Consider the following 17264-nt stretch of genomic DNA (forward strand, 5'->3'; position numbering starts at 1 on the left):
CAGTGGTCAAACGAAGTGTCGAGGAGAAACTCCGATGTCTGCCGTGATCGATCGAGTATCAGGGAGGAGATCAATGTTAGGGAGGCATCCGATTGCTAGACATCGTTTCAGGATATTCGAGTGCCCTGGACGGACTGTTGGACTAGGCACTCAAGCTCGACTGTCAGGAGAAGTGGACTAGGCACTCAAGCTCGACTGTCAGGAGAAGTGATGTCACTCTACAGTGCTTATATTACCACCATCGGACAAGACCGCTCGATTCGTAGACTATATACCTGACGCATCTCAATCTCTAACTACTTCGAAGTGACGTTCGAATTCTGTAAGAGATTACCACAACAACACATAGCCAGTTATTGCAACTAAGACACGGTATCTGGTTGTCTGCTTGAGCAAGGCGTAGATGTCGAAGAAGCACGTCCTTTGCGGGTATGGGATCGACGTTGACGCCGTGTCAAACTGGCTGAACACTCAAGATGGAAAATTGGTGGACGTCACCAACGTCTCGCGGGGCGTGTTCGGCGCGACTGTTGGGACAGATCGCTTACTGAAGATGCTTGACAAATACAACATCAAAGCCAGCTGGTATATCCCAGCACATACCCTGGAGTCTTTTCCAAAGAACATGGCAAAAATTCGAGATGCTGGTCATGAGATGTGAGTGCGTTGCACGATGCCTGAGATTACTGAGGCGCCTGACGATGCGAAGCGGACTTCATGGTTATACCCATGAATATATGAGCCTGCTCACACCTCGGCAAGAGCGTGATGTGCTACAGAAGTCTATCGATGTGCTCACAGCATTTACGGGCAAGAAGCCAAAGGGCTTCACTGCACCAGCTTGGACGCCAAGTAGAGAGACGGTACGCGGCTCTTCAGTCCGCTGATCCTTTGAGCGATGTTCCTGTGTGACGAACTCCAGGAGTGCTCAGATTTGTTGCGTCCCAGGACATGGCACATTCCCTGTCCTGGCCACTGAAGCCTGGTTTGAGAAAGTCACATGCTGATAAGTTTCACAAGATCTCCCTCCTGGAGGAGGCTGGAATTGAGTACGACCACAGCATGATGCATCACGATGGTAGGTATTCGCTAGCGGCCGCGACCTACGATCAGGACACATGAGGGTGTTGTGAAATCTGTGACAAGCTATGCTTGAGAAGATGCCACGCGGCTGCCAAGCCCCCGTGCTGCCATGTCCGCAGCGCCCCCTTTATTCCACTATTCGGCTAACGAGCGTATAGCACAGATGTACTACGCACCTTACGCCCCCGAGTCAATCGCTGAGACAAACTACAAGGCTGCTGAAGCCTCGGACTGGATGAAGCCGATGTCTATACTGCGTCCTAGCTCTATCGTCGAGGTGCCTGCTTCGTGGCACCTCGATGACTGGCCGGCATTCCAGCCAAAGCCCGCCCTGGGATCAGCAGGTTTCATTGACCCTCATCATGTCGAGAGGTTTTGGAAGGAGCACTTCTCATACTGCTACGACAACTTCGATACATTTGTGTTTCCGATATCGATCCATCCGCAAGTCAGCGGAAAGCCGCAGATATTGATGATGCACCAGCGCCTGATCGAGTGGATCAACGGCCACGAAGGCGTCGAGTGGTGTACTTTTGGCGACATGGCGAACAGATTCCGGCAGGGAGACTTTCCAGGAGTGACTGTCGAAGGGGGCGCTGAGGGATAGTCCGGCGTCATCCCCGCGGAACAACATGGCGATCGAGACGTGGCATGGTTCATGGCGCTATGCGACTCATGATCCTAGCGAGAGGTCATGATAAGATTCGGAATTTGATAATCGCGATCCTGTGCGACAGGAGTCGAGATTTCCCGGGTATTCATCTGGACTTCACGTCACTCAAGATGCCAATCTCACCGCAAATCGACGTTTCCTGATCCAACGGTACCTTTGTAGAGTCGTATCCTTGCCCAAAGCGATGCCTTCGTACCCGGTGTGCCTCTCGTCGTCGACCTATCACGTGACGAGAGTTGTTCTCGTCCAATGAGAAGACTTGGGACGATGCCGCCCGTTCAGTCTGCTCTTTCTCTTCACACTGCAACTGCAACGCTCTCCTCGATACCACTGATATCTTTGCGCAACACCATCGCAAATCGCTCGTGCTGATTATGACGAATACCAACTGTCAGTAGCTCACATTCAACCGCCGCGTGACCGCCACTCACCAGCGCGGTGAACCAGCAATGCGAAATCGGCCCCCGAACGACGATCACACGTTTGTTCTGTCAGCGCCCCAAATTTACGGTAGACTCACCGCTCTTCCTGAACCGTCCAAACTCTCCCTAACTTAGCATACCCGTCATCTCAAGCTGCCGCCCGCGTGGCCAACATCAGCTAGACATGCTCCGCCTGAACACATTGCCGAACGCGCGATTCCTGCCAGGTACGCTTGAACTCTTGGTGCAATAAATAAACTTGATGTCAGCAAGGTCGGCTATAGCGCTCTCTCTGTCCTTTGGTTGGTCCTTTCGCTCCTCTTGTGCCACGCTCACCGCAGGTTCAATCTTGGGCGAGCGCATATGCCTCGTCTCTACCTCTCTGTCGGGATGAGTGGATGTGTATGCAGCCGTTGACAACGCTTCCCCGCGACAGGGTTGTCCCTTGTCTGTGCTTCGCGGATGATGATATTTTCCAACGTCCGATGCTGGTATCTGCTTCCAGAAGCCGCCTGACATGACTATTTGACATGCGAGCCAAAACATGAAGCGAACTATATATTGACGGCGGATCGTCTGGTGCAGTGCTGGCTACTTTACTTCTCACCGTCCTCTTAGAACCAGAATCAGCTCACGCATTCACAGACTACAACTTTGACTCAACAACCTCCTGAAAGCAACGCTGATCACTACTACACCGTCACTCATCATGAGAACTCCCATCAACTCTGGTCGTGGCATCTACGACACCACTGGCGTCCGGAAGCCCTTCGGTCCCTCACCTCCGCCTTCAGGACCAAGTACACCTCAGGGCCCTCGGTCGCCATGAGATACACCTCCTCGATCAACTCGGCTGACAGTCTGTCCTGGAAGACGGACATTCTTTCAGGATACACGCGACCAACGAATAGACTATGGAAACGCCAGATTCTTACGACCGGATGAGTACAACGAGTGAATGAATCCAAGACAGCCTGTCAGCAACACCTACCTCAGCCGACACTCAAATCACACGAGTGCTTCCCTCATGTGCGACAATACGAGTGGGCCAGATGTTCGATCAACCGCTCTGTGCGGAAAGGCAACGTCATTTTAACTTGCGCCTTTTCTCAGTAACAACGAAACAACCCCACGGCCAGGGGGCGCCAACTACTGGAGGATCATTCTACCTCGATGGAAAGACGGCACCGAGAGTATAGAACGAGAGAATGATCAATCGCTGAGGATTTGTGTTGCTGTCCACACATGAAGGAAGACGCCAGGATTTGCAGCCGCCAGAAATAGGGTCTGCGAGAGACAGAGTGGGATCCACTGAAGAATATGGTTGTTCGGGGTCGACAATGAGATTGTGACGAACTGTAACTCAGTGATGGGCTTGCGAAAGACTGTCATCTGGTCAAAGGCAACCGCAAGAGGAAGCGCTATATCCATAGGCTGGTAAACCTCAGGATAAGAGCTAGGTGCAGTATGCTATGCAATCATCACGCCACAATTTTCAGTCTCAGGACCTTTCCGCGAATACTTTCGATTGTCTGCAATCTCAAGCCTTCCAGCTGCTCACGATCTGCACCACATCCTCATCCGACACCATATGCCCCAGTCCAACTCGTTGCGGCACGTGCTTTGCGCTCGCACCCCACACCAAAGCATACTTGAAGGTGTCCTTGAGCGTGCGATGGATTGCATCACACACATCCTCGATACTGCTGTTACTCCTCACGATCAGCGCCTCACCGAAGTCCGGCTCCGCGCCTTGCCTCTTCGTGAAGATCCTTATCAGCCTCAGCTCTTCCCAACAACGCTCCACAACCTCCTGAACTCCCAGATCCATTTCACAGCTCATCACCGCCGTATGTGGTTCTCGTGCAAGCTGGTCCAGGAAGTCCATACTGATACTATCGATCTTGTTGTAGACGTACAAGCAACGGATGTACGTGCGGTGCTCCTTCATGATTACATCGATGAAGTCGTCGACAGTGGCGTACTCATCGCGGACAAGGACTTCGCAGTTCAGAATCTTGTAGTCGCGTAGGATGTTGTACAGCATCTTCTCGTCAAGGTAATGAGGAGGGGACTGGAATGTGATTTTCATGCCGCCTGCTTTCTTGACCTTGAGGTAGATATTCGGCGGTGAGCGATTGAGCCGGATGCCCACGGCCTCGAGCTCTACGGTCAGGAGGTGGCGTTGTTCGGCACGTTTAGTTGCGTCAAGGACCATGAGAACTAGGTCTGAAGTCTAGAAGACGGGTTGAAACTTAGGACTGGACAGACCACAGGATGCTAGCTGGGGATGGACTCGCTCACCTTTGCGGCGCTGATGACCTGTCTCCCTCGACCCTTACCTTCCGAAGCACCTTCAATGATTCCAGGCAAGTCGAGGATCTGTATCTCGGCTCCGCCATACTCTAGCACTCCAGGAATGGCCGTGAGCGTTGTGAAAGCATATGCTGCAACCTCTGCCTTGGTCTTCGTGATCTTCGACAAGAACGTCGATTTACCGACCGAAGGGAAGCCGACAAGCGCGATACGGGCATCACCAGATTTCGAAACATCGAAGCCTGAACCAGCACCTCCTCCTGCACCTGGACCAGGCTCTAGGAGTTGTGCTCTTAATCGAGCTAGTTTACTAAGCAGTAGTCAGCATTATGTTGTCTCAAGGCATGTTGTGAGGCTGTCTGTGAGGTAGAATGACAATCCATCTCTCAAAATCTCAGCCCATGGCTTGATGTCCACCATATGGGCCTTTGTGGTTGCCCCAGGTTATGAGTCACGTGCAGTAGCTGCGCGTCTTGGCACTCCTGCCCTTTTGAACGCGCCGCGATCTTTACGCGCTCGCCACTTCCTACCACACACACGATAATCACAGAACTTACCCTTTGAGCAAGCCAAGGTGATATTCTGCCCTCAGTCAGTCTCTAAAACCATCTGAGAACACTGCAAAGGTCAGAACCCACCAGTTGCCTTGTTCTCTGAAAGCACATTAGTGTCAAGAACTCAGAACAGACAGCCAATTGTTCTAACTCTGCGTCCGGGCCATCTCCGCCTCAATCCTGTCGCCCACTCAGCTACAAACAATAGCATTCCTGGAATCAGAACATACTCCTTGATCCGCTCGGTAATATTGACCATCTTGAAGGAGTGGCTTCGGAAACCCAATAGGTGAGGAGGACCGGAAGCGTTGCCTTTCGAGACAGACTCGTCGGGTTACCGATCGCAACGCAACTGCTGCCGAGGAGCTCCCAACAAATCTGCTACGGTAATTACTTCCAGTCAAATCGACAACGACCACAGAGGATACTCGAGATTGGCAAGTGCATTACAAGTCGAGGTTGCCTTTTTCCACCAAAGTTTCTCCATCTTCGGTCTTGGCGAACATCAGCCTTGGCGCTAGCGACGTTCGAGTCACCCTTTTCGGCTGCAGCCTTGCAGGTTGCTATGGGCACCGAATACGCCCTCGAAGAGTCATAGGAGCACAGTCACTGTCGTGACTAGCGCGGAATAGTGCTGCAACGGCGCTACGGTGGTCAGGTCCGCCAAGATGGCTCCCCGGAAGAAGGCAGCGAAAGCTGCTGCAGCAGCGACTACGCGTGCACCGCCTGATCCCGTTGTCGACGACAAACCTGCAGACGAAGACATCTCTCGATACCCGGAGGTTCAGCAAGACGAGTTTCTTGCCACGCAAGCAATCTATCCTGACGACTTCGTTCGCGTTCATGGTCGGACGGAGGCATGGAAGGTACTTGCTGCGAGCTTTTGCGTGTCCATGCGTAGACTGACAAAGTACAGAACTATGAGAATCTTGCTTTCCAGGTCCGGCTTCAAGCTTCTGATAATCCAGAATATTTTGTGAAGCTCGAGATCGAGTTTCCGAAAGATTACCCCAAGGTCGCTCTGAAGGCGAAGATCATTGCTCAGCAGACCGACCTAGACAATTCGCGCACGCAACTCGAAGCTTTAATCAAGGACGTTACAAAGTCTCACCTTGGGTCTGAGTGCGTGTACGATATCACCGCTGCCGTAGAAGAACTCCTAAGTCGCGCTGCCCTTTCAAAAGCGCAAAAGGTCAATCCATTCAGCCTTGAGGAAGAGCGTGCAGAACGAGAGGCCGCGGCTAAACTCAGTGTTGAGCAGCAAGAGGCTCAAAAGCTTCAGCAACAAGAGGCCGCGCGCCAGCAACTGCTCTCGAAGGTCGATTCCGAGCGGAAACAGCAAGAAGCCAACGTCAAACCTGGTGCTACCAGAACCCGTACCGAAATGCCTGTTCCATCATTCCCCTTCCCCCGCGGGGCAATCTACAAGATTCCCCATTCGTCGCAGATTATCGTCATCACAAACGTCGAGGGACAGACTGTCATGACGCGTCGAATAGACAAGATCATTAGACTTGTCAGCCCCAGCTTCGAAGATGAATCAGACAAGGAGATGGACCTGCCTCCCTTCCAACTCAAAGAGATCATCATTCAGAAGGAGTTACTCCCGAGCTCGGAAATGACAACAGCCATGCACGACATCGAGCAAATGCTAGTCAAGTCCTGTGAAAACCACCACGCACATGTTGCCGATATTATCGCTTACAGAGTGCTCTACTCATCACACCGACGGGAAAGTCTACAAACTCTGGATACTCACCGAATATGCTACCCAAGGGTCTCTAGAGAGTCTACTGTACCTGACACAGAGTCTGCAGGAAGAGAGAGTTCGCGAATTTACGCGACAGATCTTGAGTGCGCTTGGATTCTACCAAAACCAAGGTCACATCCACCCTGCTCTGCACATCGGCAACGTCCTCTTGTTCAGACTACAAGACGAGTCCGACCCAACTATCAAGCTTTCAGATGGTTATGGAACAGCTTTGCGAAAACTTGTTGACGATGCGCGCGCCGAATCAGTCAAGCCAGATCTGCCGCCTCTCTGGATAGCGCCCGAGCTACGCAAGAAGACTGGACAGCAGGTACAAGAAACAGCGCTATGGAACCTCGGCATTATCGTGCTGCAAATGCATCAGGGCACCTCCGTGGTACAGAAATACACCTCGCCAGGAGATTGTCTGCGAAAAATAAATTTCAGTCGCGATTTCAGCGATTTCCTCGCCGTACTCTTTCAGGAAAACCCCCGACATCGCACGACGCCGGAGCAGCTGACGGCACATGCATTCCTCTTCAATAAAGGCCCACTGATGGCTTCCTCTGCAATATCTACCGCCTTCAGACCTGCCGTTCGAAAGTCAGAGCGCAGACAGTACAGTCGCTGGGCCGAAGAGTGGGAACCGCTTGGTGTGCTCGGCTCGGGCTCATTCGGTAAGGTGTACAAAGCACGCAAGGTTGCCGACCAGACCAATTACGCAGTGAAGCTTCTCATGGTGAGCGAAAAAGCGCCGCTCGATCGTACAGATTTCAACCTTGAGGTCATGAAGCTAGCTCTCCTCCAGCACCCTGGGGTTTGCCGATACTATGACGCTTGGACCGAAGAGGTCGAGGATACAGACGAAGATGTCACGTCTGACGATGGCAATGACGACAACTATAGAGTACCGCCTTCGTTGACGGGCAGAAACCACGAGGCCGTAGATCAACTGCTATACGAGTCGATGATGGCGAACCAGGACGTATCGATCGTGCAGCCAGCGCCGAGGAGACTAATGTCAATGTCAGTATATGATCCACCGGGGTTTGGACGCAACGGCTTTGAGCCCTTCGAACGCGATCCGGAACAAGAGCTGTCAGAACAGATTGCTGACGAGGAACTTAGCCAATCACGGCCTGTCCAACAAGATCTAGACCAAGAGTCGTCAGATAGTAGCGACGACGACGAGTCAAGCCCACCACACTTCGACAACGACGACGACTATGATAATGCATACAACAATGCCAACGGGGAAATCGATCCCCAAGATCTCCTAGGGGTTGAGTTCTCCGACAAGAATCAGCTCGTTGGTGGAGAGGTCGAATTTGGAAACAGCACAAATAATGTGAGCAAGGTCGATAACCAGCAGAGTCCGCCGCCATCGTCTGATCACAACAAAATCCCTCGCCGCCGCCCAAGTAGGATCACCAAGGGAAACTTCTTCATTCAGATGGAGCTTTGCGACAATGAAACCCTGAAGAATGTGATCACAGCTAAGAAACTGTACGAAGATCCTGACAAATCCTGGCGGCTGATGAGAAACATGCTCGAGGCACTCAAATACATTCATCAGAGTGGCATCACTCACCGCGATCTCAAGCCTTCCAACATCTTTATCGACATGAATGGAAATCCCAAGATAGGAGATTTCGGCCTTGCTACTACTGCCATGTCAAGCGAAGCTCATGGATTCCAGGCAGGAACTGAACTGTACATGGCGCCTGAGTCGCTGCTCAACGCACCGATCAAAGAGCTGCAGAAGACTGACATGTATAGTATGGGCCTCATTTTCTTCGAAATGAACTCAGACTTTGCGACCGAGAGTCAACGCCTGGCGGAGCTCGTGGCCCTTCGGGACAATCCGAGCGCTGTGCTTAGCAAATGGACAGAAATTGGGCGTGAGAAACAAAAGGCAGTCGTACTCTCCCTTCTCAATGGCGATCAAACAAAGCGACCCACGGCTGCAGAGCTACTCGAGAGCGGCGACATTCCGGAACCTCTGGAGCAGGAAAAGCTCGATCGGCGACTCGAATATTTGGCCAACAACGAACCAGACAAAGTCGGTGCAATGCTCAAAGTTGTGGACAATTCGGACGTGCGTGATCTTGCATGGGACTCCACTGAAACCGGAAGCGACTCTTCGTTGCCAATTGTGCTCGATGATATACGATCTCGCCTCCGTGGGATCTTCCGGAAGCATGGTGCTGTGGGATCCACCCGACAACCACTTGTACCCAAGGCTCCGAACACTGCCGCAGACGCGGTGCTGGTCTTCAACTCGTCCATCATGCGTTTCCAGTTGATTCAGGACCCAACTACACCATTCGCTCGCTCGATTGCGAAGTCAAAGCCGCGTTTCCGCAAGTTCTATAGCTTCGACTCATCGTTCCATCTCCGCAACGCACCAAAGACAGCAGACGCTGAGCAGATCCAGTCAATCAACTCCGAACCCAAACAGACCCTAGAGGCAAACTTTGACCTCGTCTCATACAAGGACACAGATCTCGCACTCAAAGAGGCCTCCACGATCTACCTCATCAAAGAGATTATCGTCGAGTTCCCAGTGCTTGCTAGCGGAGAATGGGTTCTGTTGCTGAATCATATGGACCTCCTGGATCTCATTCTCGAAGAGAGCCACATTCGAGCCGTCGACCGACCCAAAGTGAAAGACGCGTTGGCAAACATTCCTCGATTTACCATGCCCCAGAAGCAGAAGCGCAACTTACTGAGCACAGCAGACAGATTCCTGCAGAACAGACTCAATATTGATGCGACTTCTGTTGCGATTCTGCGCACGTTCGTGTTCGTGGCTGGTGACTCTAATTCAGTACGTGCGGAACTGCAAAAGCTGTTCGGCAAGAAGGGTTCTAGTTCCTACTCCAAGGCTCTCCGTCTTCTCCGCCGCCTGGACGACATCATCGACCACCTGCGTCGCTTCAATTTCGGCATCAAGGTGCAGATCGTGCCGACCTTCAACGTCGCACCTCGCCTGTACAACGGCTCGATCTGCTTCCAGTGCGTGGAGAAGAAGGACGGCGTGCTGCTGGCCCACGGAGGGCGCTACGATGGCCTCATCGAGCACCACGCGCGTGCAAACGCTGCTGGAGACCCTACCACGCGTGCTGTCGGCCTTCGCGTCGGTCTGGAGGGATTTGCCGCAATCCTGCAGAGTTTTGCTGCTGCTGGAGGCAAGAACAGCAGCACCAGCAGCAACAGCAACGATTCCGGCCGCGCCAGCCGCTGCAGCGTGCTGGTCACCAGCTTCGACGCGAAGCTGCTGGCTAGCACCTGCATCGACGTGGTGCAGAAGATCTGGGCGGTGGGTGTGGGCGCCGAGCTCACAGAGGAGGTGGAGAGCATGGACGCTCTCACGGCCATGCACGAGCATGATGGGCCGTACTGGCTCGTCATTGTTCGCATGGGCGCTGAGCGTCCCTCTGCTCAAGGTTCGGTCGCCGGGTGGTGGGGAGCGGGAGGGGTGGCGGTGGAGCGGGTGGGGGAGTTCCTGGAGGTGGAGCTGGCGAGGGAGAAGAAGGGGAGGTAGGGGTGGGAGGAGGAGTGGGAGAGGGGGTGGAGGTGGATGGGGAGAAGTAGTGGTTTTGCGCGTTTTTCGTTTTCGTTTTTTGTGAGCACCACAATGATACCCCATTATGCTGTACCATCTGATCCCACTCGTGTCATTTTGATGGACATGTAGCACTCGGGCGGCCTCTATGGTCAATATCTCTGGCCTTTTGCGCGACTTTAGCCAGGCCCATCGTAGACTTTTGCCAGGCTGGAAGGAGGCTTCTCCAAGGACCAGATGAGCAGAGTCCTTCTCGCTGGCAGCTTGCTTCAGCCTCTCAGTGGCTTCGGTACGAGCTCAATTGAAGTCCCATGCCTTTGACGCAGTCTTTAGATCTTTGCATTTATGAGTGCACGGAGGCACTCCCTGACCATACATATGTCGCATATACCAGCACCATGTATTGATCTACTACGCTGCTTTACACCCACCCACTGACGCCTATCTACCTGTACGTGCCTTCTCCTGCAGCAATCGCCTCGCATTCCCACGGCATACTCTCTCCACTGCTTCATCAGAACCAAAGGTTGTCACCATGTGCTGATCATGGCCCGCTACAGCACTGATCACCGCAGGCAACGGAGTGAATGGAAAATCCGTGCCGAACAGAATCCTCTTTGGACTCACGTACTGCAACAGCCCCTGTGCTTGCCCTCCGAACGGCCAGCCCGCTGTGTCGAAGTAGAACTGGTTGTTCAGTCGATCGAGGACGAAGTCGGGGGAGAGCTCCGGATCGATGCCAGGCAGACCAAGGATGGGCGCAACGCGAGAGAAGCGCTGGATCAACGGCGGGAACGCACCGCCCATGTGTGGAATGATGAAGGTTATGTTGGGGTTGCAGCGAACAGTACCGGTGGCGAACAGGTTGATGACGGTGCGACAGGTATCGAAGAAGAACTCGTAGGTGGATCTGGGGAAGAGAGTGAGAGGGACAGCGGCGGTCTGGCCGTCGGGCATACATGGCGTGGTAGGATGGATGAACAGGGTACCGTGGCGGTTGTTGAGCTCGGCCATGAGAGGATCAAGACGGCTGTCACCCAGGTAGACGCCATGCTTATTGGTCTCGAGAGTGATCCCATCACAATCGAGCTCGTCGTAGGCTCGGTTGAGCTCGACGATGGCTTCCTCGATGTTGGGAACGGGGAGTGAAGCGAAGAACCCGAATTGGTCGGGTCGTCGTCGTTTGAGCTCGGCGCCGGCGTCGTTGCAGAGACGGGCGACTTTGCCTGCTAGCTCATCGTCGTTCGCCACGAGGTGGACACCGGGTGAGGTAATGGAGAGAATGCATTTGGTTATGTTGCATGTGGACATCATGTCGAGGTGTGCCTCCTCGGACCAGGTGGGAATTCCTGGCATGCCATCTGGGTATTTGTGGCCATTATTGGCCAAGGCTTCGCCGTATCCGCTGATTTGGATGCATCAGTATAACGGTTCATTTGTGTATCGTTGCGAAGGCAATGTCACTCACGCTGGCAGATAGTGTGAGTGGCAGTCTATCTTCTCGTATGGCGAGGGCATGATGGAATCAGGCCGGTACCTGGATACCTAGGAACTGAAGAACCGTCGTACAATGAAAAGCCAAAGCCGGCAAGAGCTCGAGATGAGTTCATTGTACGGCCAAGCTGAACGGTGAACATGAGATAGTCGCGCTTGCAGGACATGCCAAATGCGGGGTAGACGTCCCTGCAGGACAAGGGGTTGTGAACGTGACTGGGCGTGGCAAGAGCGACTCGTCCATGGTCAAAGTTCCATACTGCTGTTCGCTCTTGCAGCTGCAGACACAACTCCCTCGTCAACATGAGCGAGACACAGTGTTACCGCGAGACGATCAGAGCTCCAGGAAGCATGCCATTTCTTGGCGTTGACGTGCCGGGAGCATTTCGTGTCCGGTCCCAAGGTTCTGAAGGATAGGCCCAGGTCGAGGAACAGATACTGGTGTATGACCAAGTAAGGATCAGGCACGCCTCGGCACTCAACACATTTCTCTGCACAGACTTGTCGTACTCCGTCGTGTTGTTTCCTTGCTAAGCGAGTCTCGGCTGGAGGTAGTGCATCGGTTCGAAATGCTTGAGGCCCGACGCAAATAGACGAGGTTCATTGGATCCGTGACCCGAGCTACGGCCTCAACCCTCCTTATCACAGAGGTGATGAAACGCATGTCCCGACACGGAGCCTCACGCGGCTGCCACAGAGTAGGCGACAACGATCATGCACCACATTCACTCAGCCAGCGCCTTCCCAACAAGCTCCTTCGCCCGCTCGCTCAAGTCCATCTGCAGCGCGAGATCCTGCCCCCTCTTGCCCATCTTGACCCACGTCTTCTTGAGTATGTCCACGATCTTCTCCTCATCATGCTCCCGCTCGAACGTGTCGAATTGGTCGTCCAGGAACACCAGGCATGCGACATCCTCCAGAACTTGTGCCTCTTCATCCCCCTTTCCCTCGCCTTTCTTCAGCTCTTCTTTCGAGATGAGCTTCCCTACCTTGTCCGCCTGTTCCTCAGTAAAACCATGCTGTAGACATATCTCTTTGACCTGCTCTCCCTGCCGCTTCTTCAAACCTGTCCGCCACGCAAAATAGCCTACCTTTGTACGCGGGTAGCTGTCGCGAGGCACTTCCCAGCGTCGGAAGTGCTGTGCGCGAACGGCGACTTGGAGCAGTGGGGAGGCGGAGGAGGTGTGCTTCTCGAGGTATTGTGTGCATTTTTCGGCATAATGTAGCTCATAGGGAATGCTTTGGCCGTCCCGCTCTATCTTATTGGGGTCAAGAGCGTGGGCTGCATCGATAGCAGCGAGTGTTGCGGCGATGTCTGGCGCCATCTGTGAAGCCGGACGTGGGTGGATCAGAAGGATGACGGATCATGAATTCCTGGAACTTTGGGATTGAGTACGCGAACCGTTCAGTAGAGTGGTTTGGTGGACTAGACCCCCGACTCATGCATTGAGCAGTTCAACTTCAATGACAGAATCTCACGCGTTCTTGCAGTGTGGTATACACCTAGTAGTCATGGTTCGAATCGAAGATGAAAGCTGGGTATCTATTCTGTGATCATATCTAGGTACAGTACGGAGAATCGGAGAAAGGCCTCAAAGGCTCTTTTGGCTCGACCACCTGCCTGCCCTGAAGAGGATGAATTCATCAACTCCGTCAGTCGTTTGGGCATGCTGGACTTGCTGTGTCGTTGCTGGGCAGAGTGACATCGAACTGGTCATTTCGCTGTGCCATAATCGTGTAGCGGAGGTTACACGTAGGCAAATGATGGGGCGTCGTATGGAGACAGAGACTTGTCTCGCAGAGCTAGCGTCCTCAGCGCGTCAAAACTGTTGTAGCTGTTGTAAGAAGCCGTGCCGATGCTGAGAGGCATGTACTCGTGCCATAGGTCATTCCAAGTTCGAGAGAGCTCTGTCTTCCTCATCGCATCCATCGATGCAGACCAAGCGGCCACAAGACACAGTGGAATCCAACCAGCGCCCATAGGCTTCCACATCGCAGCTTGATGGCATAGCGAGATGATCTCTCCACACATCTGGTCTGCCTCGCTTGCAAGCACGATGTTTTCGGGCTCATAAGCTCGCAGAACACCGTTGAGCATGATTTCCAGAGCTAGATAAAGAGCATACGATCGCTGGTAGAAGGCGTGCATTCGCATCGGCACCAGACTTCTCAAGCTTTTTGGTATCCTTGGGTCTTGGTAGTTGATCTCTGGGTTGGGATCCATCATGGCCGCAGCCGCGGCGGTGAACTTGTCGCGTAGTATCTTGGACGTTTCCTGGACCGCCAGATAGTTCTGTCTGATTTCGTAAAGCAATTCCGGATTATAGCGCAAGAAGTCGGGGAGCCGAACTATGCAGCTCATTATGCAACCGACCTTTGGCATACCTGGTGCCGTTGGCTTCGCTCGTTTTATGTCGTCTTCACTGAGTATCGGTGACTCGATGTCCAGGACGTATTGTATGACCCACGGGTTCAGCTGGACTTCTGGGTTGAACATGCCCTCGAAGATCTGCAACAATTAGTATTTTCTTACTGCAGATGTTGTTGGTACGTACCACAGGCGCTGCTATAGTCGCGAGAAGCATTCTCTCAAATGGGTCTTTCGAGTTTCGGAATGGCGCGGTCGCGAGTATTTGTACGATGCCTGAACCGTGCCCAACATTTGCAGGACTTTCTTCGCCAAGCCAGCTCTGTTTGGTGTAAGAAAGATGACCAGCGGTATATTGAGGCATGCTTACCTGACATATCCAGATAACATAGATTGCACAAAGCGTCTCTGGCGCCGTGGCAAGTGCGGGATCGTTGAGAACACCACGTAGAGCATTCAGAGCACTTCCGTACTTGATCAAAGCGTTGTGTGGTTTCCGTCTCGCTGCCAGGTCTGTGCAAGATGTGGTGAGGGCGATGACAGCAGCGTCCAAGGCTGCATTTCTTCCCAGTCGTGGTGGGACCTCTTTTAGGAGGCTTCCATATGCCCAACATAGATCGAACCGTATATCCTTGATCTCTAGCTTGTTGACAAGCTCACTGAGCAATAGTCCAGCTTCACTGCTCGGGGTTCTCGACAACACCCGAACACTACTTGCTTGGCTGCTTTTCGAGCTCCTTCGTCCATTGTCGTCACTTGGCGGCGAGTATCCACCGCCTGCATTGACGTGTTTGAACTTGTACCTCTGCTTTCCGGAGCCTATACACTCGATCTGCAAGCGAGCACATCTCGAGCAAGCGGGTTTCAACTGGTCGCACTGATGAGGGATTGATTAGTCACTGCAAGGCAGCAGGGTGGTTGAGGAGGAAGTAGTACCTTCTTCTTCTGCTTGACGCAAGCATCACATCCCTTTCCGGAGGGTACACCTGGCATAGCTCTTCTGAAGACTTAGATATCGACTATCGAGGCACAATTTCTGGTCGTTTTCCCCAAACTGGTTTTTTGCGGCGGACGTTCTGTTCCACTTGATATATCAACCTTTGCTCAATATGGTCATTTGGGCCTTCAAGCGTTCGTGCTTCAATCTCAAAATGGTAGTGTATCATTGCGGCTCAGCCATAGCCATCAGCCTTGTACTGATCGACTGCCATGCGCGGCGAAGCAATCTCAATGGTGGGGATCTTCGGCTACTTCACGGCATGGCCGCACAGACGAGAAGCGTCTGATTCGTGTAGCGGCACAATGCACCTGTTTGGGCAAGAAAGGCGCCAATCTTTTATACTTGGCAACCAACATGCGGGCTATAAAATGACGCCAGTGGGGCAGGAAGCGCTCTTCGGGTGATAAACATGTCCCACCGGAGAGTTCTTGGGCGCTGTGGGTGCGATCCAATGAGGAAGCTGGGGTGTCGTGCTTCTAGAAGGCGACAACGAAATGTACCGTCGATTGTCAAGTCCTTTTGACAGTGATCGGCGTCTGTACAACTCGATGCTATACGAATTGGTGGTTACAAGAATAGTTCTGAGTGCCCAGACCTGATGGACATCGCTGCGCAAAACGCAAGTTATACTGGCGGCACAATCGACCTGAATGAGGGCGAGGTTGGTGCGATGATTGTTGAACATTATAAGGCCAGACATATCTGCTCAAAGGTAAGGCCGATATATAGCAAAGAAGAACTAAGACAGCCACCATGCACAACCACTACCCTCGATCATTAGCGTTTCGCGCATTCTCATATGAGCCGAAAAGCAACACTATCTTCGTGCAAGGCGCCCAGGGACAAACGATCCCAGCATACACTGTCCAGAGGAGCGGAACGAGGTCACATGTTCAGATCACTCGGTTAGGAGGCAGCCACGGATGGGGACAGCCGTTCAACATCGGCGCAATCCAGTTGCACACATATTCGTCGAAAGTTGACGTGTGCCTGCATGGAGCTGCGACGAAGATGAGATTGAATTCATCGTTATCGAGTTCACACAATTTCGATTGGGGACCATATGGCAATCTTCAGTGGAAGCAAAGCTTCAGCGGCTCCGAAATGCAGCTCTTCGATAGCAGCGGGCGGTTGATAGCGACGAGTAAGACTAAGTCCAAGTCATCCAGGATCGAGGTCTTAGTACCAGGCGATGAGCCTTCGTGGACATGGTCGTAACCACAGCGATTGCGAAGATCAAGCAGTCGCAGAAGGGAGTCAAGGACGCGAGCAATGGAGCGGACGTCGTGGACGTCGTGAGTGCTATTGTTGGTTCTTGAGACAGGAGATGTGTTAATTCAGGAGCTCTCGTGTACCATCATCATCTACCTGTATGTCATTCTCTGCGCCATATCGAACACCATGCTCTACTTTTCGTGAACGAGTAGTTCAAGCACCGCCCTCGCGCTTCGCGTACTCGTCCTCGATGCGTTCTTCGTAGAGTTGATCCGCCTCTTTCTTGCTGATTTGTGATCCGCTTGAAGTTGTGGTCGTTGTCTTCTTGTTCGACGAGTGTCCGCCTGCGCTCAGCGATCCGGAGAAAGCACCTGCGAGCGAAGCGCCTGCGCTAGAGGCAGTCTCCGTGACGGTCTTGACGGTGTCGGACGCAGCTTGGCCGACGCCGCTGGACTGCTTCTGAGCTACTTCTTTCGAGGCCATTCTGAGGGACTGGAATGAGGTTCTGGGCGAGGTTGGCGAATGAGTTTGATGCTATGCTTCTGAGATAGACTAGGCGGAAGCCGTCTGACGGGTACGTACTGTCTTATGTAGGACTCAGCTCTGGTCCAGTCGCATCGTACCTGAGGACTGCAAACAGGTTTCGTGAGCAGCTCGGGAGTTGCGTCACAGGGACTTTTGGGGCATGCAGGTACCAGCACGCGATCTCGCCCCTCATTTTGGACCTCACTAGGCGTGCACGTATCCAGAGAAGAGCCTTTGAGACCGTGACTGCGATGACTCCTCTGCATAACGCTTTCTAAACCAGAAGCGTTCACGAG

General features: G+C 53.0%; 6 protein-coding genes across 6 annotated transcripts; 2 read left to right on the forward strand and 4 right to left on the reverse strand.

Moving 5' to 3' along the window:
- Positions 1 to 403: 403 nt before the first annotated feature.
- AB675_9738 (Peptidoglycan deacetylase) lies at positions 404 to 1690 on the forward strand (the record flags this gene model as incomplete). Its single annotated transcript, XM_018150300.1, has 4 exons — positions 404 to 657; positions 710 to 863; positions 1021 to 1078; positions 1242 to 1690. 4 exons carry the CDS (start codon positions 404 to 406, stop codon positions 1688 to 1690), a joined length of 915 nt encoding a protein of 304 aa, XP_018002545.1.
- Positions 1691 to 3718: 2028 nt separating this feature from the next.
- On the reverse strand, positions 3719 to 5307 carry AB675_9739 (Ribosome-interacting GTPase 2; the record flags this gene model as incomplete). Its single annotated transcript, XM_018150301.1, has 6 exons — positions 3719 to 4414; positions 4483 to 4804; positions 5052 to 5076; positions 5133 to 5147; positions 5200 to 5228; positions 5279 to 5307. 6 exons carry the CDS (start codon positions 5305 to 5307, stop codon positions 3719 to 3721), a joined length of 1116 nt encoding a protein of 371 aa, XP_018002169.1.
- Positions 5308 to 5716: 409 nt separating this feature from the next.
- AB675_9740 (Serine/threonine-protein kinase GCN2) lies at positions 5717 to 10345 on the forward strand (the record flags this gene model as incomplete). Its single annotated transcript, XM_018150303.1, has 3 exons — positions 5717 to 5914; positions 5965 to 6712; positions 6786 to 10345. 3 exons carry the CDS (start codon positions 5717 to 5719, stop codon positions 10343 to 10345), a joined length of 4506 nt encoding a protein of 1501 aa, XP_018002326.1.
- Positions 10346 to 10807: 462 nt separating this feature from the next.
- On the reverse strand, positions 10808 to 11884 carry AB675_9741 (uncharacterized protein; the record flags this gene model as incomplete). The annotated part of the gene is made up of 2 exons (XM_018150304.1): positions 10808 to 11771; positions 11835 to 11884. The coding sequence occupies 2 exons, from the start codon at positions 11882 to 11884 to the stop codon at positions 10808 to 10810; spliced, it is 1014 nt and encodes a 337-aa protein (XP_018002504.1).
- A 701-nt stretch (positions 11885 to 12585) lies between these two features.
- Positions 12586 to 13185, reverse strand: AB675_9742 (uncharacterized protein; the record flags this gene model as incomplete). Its single annotated transcript, XM_018150305.1, has 1 exon — positions 12586 to 13185. One exon carries the CDS (start codon positions 13183 to 13185, stop codon positions 12586 to 12588), a length of 600 nt encoding a protein of 199 aa, XP_018002445.1.
- Positions 13186 to 13607: 422 nt separating this feature from the next.
- AB675_9743 (uncharacterized protein) lies at positions 13608 to 16926 on the reverse strand (the record flags this gene model as incomplete). Its single annotated transcript, XM_018150306.1, has 4 exons — positions 13608 to 14369; positions 14416 to 14550; positions 14599 to 15047; positions 16665 to 16926. 4 exons carry the CDS (start codon positions 16924 to 16926, stop codon positions 13608 to 13610), a joined length of 1608 nt encoding a protein of 535 aa, XP_018002174.1.
- Positions 16927 to 17264: the final 338 nt, after the last annotated feature.

The sequence above is a fragment of the Cyphellophora attinorum genome, assembly GCF_001299255.1.
Source record: "Cyphellophora attinorum strain CBS 131958 chromosome Unknown Contig7, whole genome shotgun sequence".
NCBI classification, from domain to species: Eukaryota; Fungi; Ascomycota; class Eurotiomycetes; order Chaetothyriales; family Cyphellophoraceae; genus Cyphellophora; species Cyphellophora attinorum.